The sequence below is a fragment of the Pan paniscus genome, chromosome 6 (genome assembly GCF_029289425.2).
Source record: "Pan paniscus chromosome 6, NHGRI_mPanPan1-v2.0_pri, whole genome shotgun sequence".
Lineage (NCBI taxonomy): Eukaryota > Metazoa > Chordata > Mammalia > Primates > Hominidae > Pan > Pan paniscus.
Window position 1 is genome coordinate 101,490,804 of NC_073255.2, and position 9,805 is coordinate 101,500,608.

General features: G+C 35.2%; 1 protein-coding gene across 2 annotated transcripts in view; it reads right to left on the reverse strand.

The window, feature by feature from the left end:
- Nucleotides 1-9,002, reverse strand: part of SEMA3E (semaphorin 3E) — a 283,628-nt gene extending 274,626 nt beyond the window's left edge. The window contains exon 1 of one of the 2 annotated variants that reach the window (XM_003822740.5): nt 8,091-8,992. In XM_003822740.5, the coding sequence (XP_003822788.1) occupies nt 8,091-8,205 (115 nt within the window). In that variant the 5' untranslated portion in view covers nt 8,206-8,992. Of the gene's footprint in view, nt 1-8,090 lie in introns of both variants that reach the window. The other variant, XM_034964340.3, reaches the window with a different exon arrangement.
- Between the last annotated feature and the right edge of the window lie 803 nt (nt 9,003-9,805).

The window sequence follows — 9,805 nt, forward strand, 5'->3', positions numbered from 1 at the left end:
TATTTTAACTGACATTCAACTCCAGTTTAGCTACAGAATACTTGGCTGGCAGGCTCTGCTCTCTCCTGTGCAGTGCCCTAATTCCTCTCCTCTCAAATTGCCACAATCCTATGTTGCCTGAGAGCATCAGCTTCCCAGCGGAAAAACAGGTTGGAGAAAGAGGGCACATTGTCCAGGTGGCTAGTAAGCTATTTATTTAGTATTTCATTATTTCCTACATCATGGATTTCAACCAATTTTCAATACCTAGTAAGTTTAAAGTTTTTCTAAAAAATTCAAAGGTTATGTTTTATATTTATTGTGTTAAACAAAAATGAAACAAATATTGAAGGTAGACAGAAGGCCAATGAATACATATCTTTCACTAAAAGTATGTTTTCTTTCCCCTTTTGGCTTAAGGTGAGGAAGAAATCAAAAGTATTTATCTGGAAGAGAAGTAGAAGAAGAGAAAAAGAGAGAAGGGGTGGTGCCAGCCTCACAAAGGGGTACACAGAATTAAGTAAAAACAGAAAGGGAGGAGGGGGTATAGTGATAACCCAGAAATGACAAGGATAACACAAGACAGATAGAAGGAGGAGGAGGAGAGGAAGAAGAGAAAGAGAAAGAGAAGGAAGAAAAACAAGAGGAAGGAAGTAGAGAAAAAGGTGGAGGAGAGAATGTAGATGAAAGAATTCAACTGATGTGTCAGGAGGGTGCCTGGAGGTCCCAGCTGTTTCACTAAATGCAGCACTGATGAGAAAGAAGGTGAATAGACAGAAAGCCCCAGCCTTTTCTCTAACATATGTTATGCTAAAGGGGCCATAAATAGTTGTCCAGGATTCCTCAGTTTCATGGGTATTCCTGCTTATCCCACCCCATCATCTTTTCCTTTGAAAAACACAGTTCTAAATCATTTTGTTTTATTCAGATACTCACTTGATGAGCACTTGTTGAATGCCTACTAAGTGTCAGGAACTGTGCATGGCACCAGATATCTTACCTGTTCATCTAAGGGAAGGCAAAGTGGGAGACTTTCTTTCACTTTCCAAGTAAACAACACATGCTGAGCTGATAGCTGCCTATAGGACACTGTTTAGTTTAACTTTAGGCAGTGTGGTCTGGCCTTAGTAATATTAGTTCTATTGTGCGTTACAAAGCTGGGCCTACAATTACCTTTGTTAGTACTGTTTATTTTGTGGATTTGGTCTGTTGTCTCCAAGGTGCCATCAGATAAAATTCCAACTTCCCTTAAAGTATAAACAAAATAATTCTTACAATAACTTACAAACATGAGAGACATCAATATTCTTTGCTCCTTCTAGTTATCTACTCTAATAAGAGCTGGTGTTCATTAAAGAAAATCTTTGCTTTTAAGTAAAAATCTGATGATTAAGGATCTCTCTTCATCTTAAGTTGTAATTTAACAATTAGCTCATGATTGCTTTTAGAATAAAAAAGAGAACAGCATAGATTAATTCTCTCTGAATCTCATCTGATTTACTGAGTAATTTATAAAAACTTCCTAAGGGTTAAGTATTCTGCACAGTAATCTGCATTATCTCATGTAATCCTTTCAAATTTTTGCAAATTATGTTTTACCACTTGAAAGATAAGAAAATGCATATTCAGAAAACCTAAGTAACTTGTTCATGCCATGCAGTCTGAAGCCAGATTCAAATTAGATATGCCTCATCCAAAGTCTAGGGAGTTTTAGGCCACTGAAATTCGAATGTAAGAGTGTTTTCTAATACCTGGGCCTAAACTAGCTGCTATGTTTCCTATGCCAAGGCTACAAGCTAAATCCTTGAGCATAGCACAGTGATGGCTGAGAGTTTAGGTACCAAGGATGGAAGTGAAACACATTTCTAAGTCCCAGAAATCAGGCATGACAATAGATTTCTCTTTTATTTTTTCATACCAGTTGTGGAGGTAAGGTTACCAAGGCAAAGGAGCCCTATGGTTAGAATATCCTGAAATAGGTGTTAGAACTAGGGCTGAAAACTTCTCGAGTAATCAGTTGTCTTGGCCACCATAGGGCCATATGAAGGAAAGATATCAATTCCGCAGAGATGTCTTTTCTTGAAGTCATCACTGTTTTTGACCAAAAATGTTCTCTTAATATCAGAGACTGCAACACTTGGTGTAAATGTGGTATGGACATGTCCTGTTCATTCCTAGTCCAGAATATCCAGACTATAAAATACCCAGTCTTGTCACTATCATTCCTATCATGAGTGCAAAGAATAATGCTCACTTAAGACTAAGGAATTAATAATAACACTGATGTTTTCTCTTATGCCTCCAATGTTATTTAAGGCTTTACTGTGAAAAAAATATCAAAATAACCATCATCCTTTGTATAAGGTACAGAGTATTACAAAGTGTCATATGTTACACTAGAAACTACTAACTTATGGCCCTGTCTATTAAAACCAAGAAAATAATCTAAATCTTCATTCTGCACCCTTTGGAAAATATTATAAATGGTATAATTTTAGTTTAGTTTTGTTTTTAACTCTCAGAGACTGAAATTATAAGACTTTAACACTGGGATGGCTATGTATGAAGGGGCATGCATGCATGCAAAGTGATATTTCTGGATTCCTGCAGACTAAATTCCTCTATTAAACCATAGAAGAGTTTTATATACAAAGATAAAGAAATACATCTTTGCACATACTCCCACTAAGAAGTCTCAATGATGATTCCTTTAAATGTCTTTGATGAAATAAAACTGACTGAGCAGATTGTTAGCAATAATTTTCACCAGTAACAACCAATTTCATGGTTTGGTGCTTTATTATGTGGTCATAGAACTGAGGCCACCAAGTGATCTCATCCCAGAAAGAAACAGAGGCCCTCTCTGTGTAATACTCTCAGCTCTGACTAGATGACAAATCTGACCTGGATAGCAAAACAACAATATGACAACATAATTTTTAAAGAATATTTCATTATGACATCATAGCTGTTGAATATATTTATTAATAAAGAACAGGCATTGATTATATATTATGTATAGAATACTTCCCTTGTAAAGCTGAAAAAATGATTTGATACACATAAATTTTCCACTCCAAAATTGACCCAGTTCATATATAAATTCACTGTTAATATATGAACTGTTTTTTCCTAACCCTGAGCTTCCCTCACCCTATTTCCATACTAAAAGATAACTGTTTTCCCACTGTAAAATGCAACATCCAGATAAGAATTTAATAATTCATAGAAACATTTGGGGACTTTCATATATCCAGATGCACTGATGTGATACATGGACAATATTTGTCTGTAGCAAATATAAAAATGCAAATAATAGCACTCTAAAATTCATAGGAAGCCTCTCTCCACAGAAAGCATATTTTATATAAAGCAGACTCAACAAAACATATTGTAATTTCTCACAACTTATCCAGTGATATTTTTTATAATATAAACTATTTCTTAATAAATCCACCACTTAATTCTCACTGTCTCTCCCTGAAGCTCTGGGCACATAGGCTAGTGTTTCGTCCTGGGTCCTATTTAATCACTCTGCTTATGAATCATGTCTTATGACCAGTTTTTATTTATTAACACCCAGAGATGTGTGACTAATGTCACTATTGATAATACCAGGCTATTGGATGAGGAACCAAAGCTATGAGCTGGGTCAGGAAAAACTGGCTCAGTCACTACCTCATTTTTTATTTGCCTTGGGTATAAAATAAATACCATGGCCTTCAGAATGATCATTCAGAATATTTATTTAACATTGTGCTGTTTTAGAATTCTCTGTCAATTATTTTCTTGTAAATGGAATGAATTCTAAAATGTGTGTTGTAGAGTGAATACATGTAACAAATCGATATGTGTACACTACAGCAAAAAAAAATATATAGGCCATAAATCTTGGAAAATTCACATACAATGTAATCATCTTCTGAGTTATTATAACTAGAGGTCAAAGATATGGAAGATGAAATTTGGAGTGAGTGCAATCTATCAAGATAAATCATATGTTTTATGCGATTTAAGAGCAACTTTATCCTGTCTTCTATATTAGCATTATCCTAGCACTTGTTGAAATATAAACTCATAACATTTTCAAGGTTTTTCTCTTTAGGACCTGTTTCCTTCCAATATTCTCACTTTGTATCAGTCTGCAAAAACATTAATAATATAAATAGTTTTTAGGTGATAAGGTGCATTCACAGATATTGTTGTTTCACTTGATTTTCTCAAAAACCCAGTAAAATGTACAGGCAAATTACCATTACTACCCCTATTTTCAAATAGAGGAAACTGAGATGCAGACAATTAATTATCATTATTATAAGTGGGGAGTACAGAGCTGGAGTAGAGGCCTCTGATTTCAAATCCTGAGCTCTCTGAACTATGATAAATCTGTATTTAATTGATTATAATACCCAATACAGACACACTAATTAACACTCTATCACAAGTTCTATCTGCATAAGTATATATTCCATGTTTAAATCTACATGTATAATGTTAACATATTTTAGGAATGCTCTTCTGCCATATCCATGCCTTTATTTAAATGTCTCTTCACCAACTATTCTAGGAGAACATTTTGTGCTTAAGCAGCAATTCTCCTTGATTTCTGCAACTGCATTCTTGCTTATTGAGACTTCAAACACCTACCCCTGTCTGCCAAGCTCCCATGATTGAATTTCTGGGGCTTTCCATGTACATCGGTATTTCTTGCTCAACATAGGTCTTGGCTTATTTGTTTTTTCTTCTCTGAGCTCCATTATCAAGAAGCTTATTTTTGCCTTCCCTGTAACCTCATTAGTGCAGGATGGTGAAAGATAAGGAGAGAACAGATATCAACAGAAGGAAGTAGATGAATCCACCAGGACTTTTCTCCCTTCATTCTCTCTTTCCTTGGTTTCTGTCCTGAGGACCACAGTATTTTTCAAAGAAACCCTTGGGGAAGAATATTAAAATTTTGCATTAATCTCACCAATATTACCCTATTGAGCTGGGATAAAGTTAGCTATAATGCATAACTATTCATGAACTTTTAAATATTTGCCTGATACAGCCAAACTCAACTCAAATCTTGACTGAAAATTTTTACAAAGCAGGACAGCATCTTGCCATTTTAATCTTTGCTACATTTTTACTTATTAATGTAATTTACCTTGTAACTAGAAAATACATTAAAAGATTTATGTATTGCTTCAACAAGAGTAATTATCTCATCATTTTATCCACCAGGCTTGCCCTAAGCCAGTATATTTTCTTAGTATTAGTGTGCAGTGAGATATTCAGTTAGAAGAGAGAGGGATTCAATATTACCCCATTGGGGCACAAGGCAGTAGGAAATCAACTAGAAAATATTCCACACCTCTTACTACCCTTGTACCTTGTCTCCTTCTCTCTCTCTCTCTCTCTCTCTCTGCCTTTTCTCCTCTTTAATCCTAATGATCCCTTCCTTTCCAGCTCTAGTTAAGAACATGTCATTCCCAGAAATAGTAATGGAGAATGAAGGGGAGAGGAAAAGGGCAAATCTCTGGACATTTTTTTTCTGAACATATTTTTATATAATTTAACTCACGCTCTGTATATGATAAACTTTCTCCTCCTCCTTGGGAAGAAACAATAGGCTTGTGTTTTCAAATGCCATCTTAAAAGTGAAGAATATGAGAAAAATGCCTGCCTTTCTCCCATACAGCTTAGATCATCAACTGTGAAAAGAATTTCTGAATTATTCTAGTAGGCTACCTCCAGGGAGCCTCCTGGATTTCCTTGCTAGTGGTCAGGCAGCGGTGCAGAGGTGCTATATTACATATACCTAGTGCCTCTTATATTGAAAGATTATATACTCATTTAAATATTAATTACTTAATTCACTTGCTACTGAACACTTGTCATTACTGACATTATTCAAGTCAGCAAAAGATTAATCTGTAATATCTTATTCCTAGTTTTTGAAGACTTCTAAAATATTCACTGAATTCCAGAGTGTTGAGAGATAAATGGGCTGTTCATATTGTATTGGTGGGACTGAATATCCCTCCTCTGACAGTATATATGCTCTTCTTTTCACTGAGGCCCCTGAGGTGCAGTAGGCATTTGCTGCTTCAGGTAGCATCTCCAGTGTGATCTCTTAACTGACTTTACTAACTAAATTGCACAAGTAGGAACATTCTATTTTCAGGTAACTCTCTCTATTCTGCCTTTGTATAAAAACATCATATTGTGCATTTTCAGCTGGTTCCATTAAGTTCAAAGTTAAGGGAAATCCTGTGGGAGTTTTCAGTCTAGTGTACATATAGATACTAGTGATTTTACTCTCACACCATATGACACCACTCATAACATCAGTTACATTTATTTCTTTGAATAAAAGTGACATAATAAAGATGAACTCGATAATAGTATTATGCATAACATTTACTTGTATCAGAGAACTTTGGTATTTTTTGATCAAATTATTAACTCTCTTATGAAATATTAAAATGTGACCTGTTGGAAAACACACTGATATTGAACCATGAAAGCACAAGTACCCCAATAATAAGGTATAAAAGGTTAATACTAGATATAACAGAATTGTAGCTTGCAAAAACTGGCAGCTTATCTACTTGTCTACATAAGAAAAACAATCAATTATATTTTTTTGCATTTTTATTTGTCCATATTCCATCACATCAAATTTGTACATGTTGACATCTTTGATGACAAACTTCTTAGAAATAGGCATTTTGATACATACCATGATACATCTTCCCAAGTTAAAAGATTAGTGTTAATTCTGGGCACTATATTTTAAACACTTTACCAATTTAATATCAATGGATTTCTTAAATTTATATTATCTACTGGATAGTATTATAGGAAATCTGTTTAAACTAAGAAAATATCCACTATTCTAAAAATGAAAAATTTCTATAGTCAACATTTACTGAAGATTGTCCAATAAAAAGACAAAAAGGCCAAACATGTCACATAAAATTGAGGACTCCCTTTTTGTTTCTCCTGATAAATATTCTACCTGTACTTAGAAAATACAAGCTTCTGTTCTTTCTACAGTGGGGGACAATTTAAAAGCTTACACAATTGAAAAATGATTCTTATGTAATCCTGAGTATTACATCTGCTATCTGTCTCAATGTCTCAATGGCTGGTGATAATAAATACTTCTTTGCTGACAATTTATTCCGAATTTATATTAAGTCAGCAAAGTCACTTTCTCTGAGCATGGTTTTGTTTATTGTTTGTTTGTTTACAGGAGGAATTACCAAACCTATTCATGACTGGCTTGTATTGGTCCTGATGCAAAATCTATCTTTTAATCATTTATTTATTTATTTATGAGTATGATGTTGCCTTACAAGACAATTGTAGAATGAAATATTTAAACATTTGCTGTTAGATCTTCATTAAGGCAATATAAATTTACACTACAAATGCTAGTGAATACTAATACTTTAATCCATATTAGCCATTTTACAAGCATTGTCATAAACTATTTTCCTTTGCCACACATGAAAAAATTCTAATAATCAATTCAACTGGAAAACTAATTTATATTAGTTGTTAATCATTTTAATTGCATGATGATGACAGTTATGGGTAGGGCATCATTTTTCTCCTCAGGATTTTTATTTTCTCCTCCTCTTACCTCCATTATGGAAACAAAACAAAACAAAAACAAAAAGAACAAATTGCACCCCTATTTCTATAGCCCTTTCCCAGCATCCTTGTTTCTCATATGCATAAACTGATATTTAAATATCTACTGTTAACTTGGTGGATTCAGCCTCTCAAGGCTATTTACAACCTGCTTCCTCCCTTCCTGTGTTCCGCGGGCTAGTGAGTGAACTCCTTATTGATAAAATCCAATGTTTACAGACAAAAATAACATCTCTAAGTTGACATGTGATTTTGCACTGTTTTCAGATGAGGTGAGTATGACACATTAATCAGAGGTACTTAGAATTTTAGGTCAGTTTTGCAATAAATTTTTCAGGTGCATTTTAAAGGTCTTTGAAGACCATAAGCCTATGTTAATGTTAAACGACTTTTTTTTTCTTTTTTCTTTTTCTTTTTCTTTTTTCTTTTTTTTTTAAACAAAAGGATCTGGAAAGGTAACCTACCTTTATGTGACAGGCGTAACCGGGGGTGGGTAGTATCAGCTGTATGACCTCCTGTCCAAAGCTCCAGTAAGTAACCCCACAGGAGCAAGGTGATAATGTGCCCGGCGGATGCCATGCTGCCGTGTTCACCGTCCAAGCCCTCGCTCCTCACTTTAAGGAGGGTCTGAGTTTTACTTAGGACTTCCCTCCAGGGGCAGCGTGCGAGAGGCTTTGTCAGAAATCGAACGCGTTGTCATCAGAAAGCACAGTTCCGAAGTGCCATTTGTCAGGCTGTATTTGGCTATGTAAAACCTTTCTTTCCTCGGGACAGTTGTTTATAAGCCGGGAGCAAGAGGACATTCCAAAGAGTGAGTCTTCAGAGCCATGTCCTGTCTAGAGCGCTCTTCAGCAACTACGCCGTTAGATTCAGGAAGAAGCTGTATTTTTCAGTCACTTGGGCAAAGCTGTTCATTCAGAAAAAAAAAAAAAAAAGAGAGAGAGAAAAAAAAAAAAAACCGAGCACACGCACTCCCTTCTCCCGTGGAGGTCCTCTCTTCGGGCTCCTGGAAGCCTCTCAGAAGTCAGCCTCTTGCACTGACTTGCCAAACTGCTAGTTTTAATTCACCTTTCACCTTGCTAATTAAAAACAAGAAGTGCCATTCCCTCTAGGAGTCGCAGGATCCACCCAGCAGGGATGCAGTCTGTCAGTGGCTGTTTACAGGAAAGTTCAGGCAGGGTTGAGCAGCGTACTTGCTGTTTCTAGGAAGTATTTCTGGTCCACGTGCCCCGCTCCCATCCTCCCTCCCAGTCATAACCAGCCCCACGTTACTCAGCAGCAGGAGAGAAGTCCACATTTTGATGGGGGAAATGGGGAGTTCGGGAGGGGTGATGACATAGACTGATTATTTAAGAATAGGTGACAGACAAGGATGTGGCATCAGAAAGCGCTTTTAAATTCTTACCAAGATAAATTGACCTAAGTTGAATAAATCCAACTTCTTTTGAAAATAATCTATTTGTAACCATCCAGAATCCAAATTCTGTTTTTCACTGTTGCCATAAGGTTTTTTCAAAATTAAGTCTTTTTCTATTGCTTATATCTTAGGGATGTTATTTTTAAACTCTTTTAAGAAAAGTGTGTTTCAAGAGCCTGAAAAAAAAAAAGTTCATCTGTGATTGTCTCATAAATTTGATAGAAATGATAAATTATTTACTTAAGCAAATTGGTCAAATGAAATTAAAGGCAAATCCTTTGTCCTAAAGCAATTCCTAAATTTTACTTCAAATTTAAGAATGTTGAAGTAATTTCCCCCAGGTAAGGTAACTGGCAAAGTTGAGATTCACCACCCAAGGGATTTCTGTAAAGCAGGTATTAGAAAACTTAGGATGTGAAATACCTTAGGATTCAAGTGCTATGCACTTCCAGAGTTGATTTTCCAAGACACTGTGTTTGTGTAAATAAGCTTAACACAATAGGTCAACTTTACAATCTACCTTCAATCAATCTCAAAAACTAAGCCAAACACTCAGGAGCTGTTGGCATGGAAATGAATGGTATTATGTTAAGATACCAATAAACTTGAATAGATATTTGATTTGATAGTGGAGAGTTAAATGGTAAACACTGATCTCAACTATGATAACTTTTTCTTATTCTGTATTTTAAATGCTAATAGTTAAAAACTTTTTGAGAATTATGTTTTAAAATCATGAAACTATAACAAAAAGATAACATA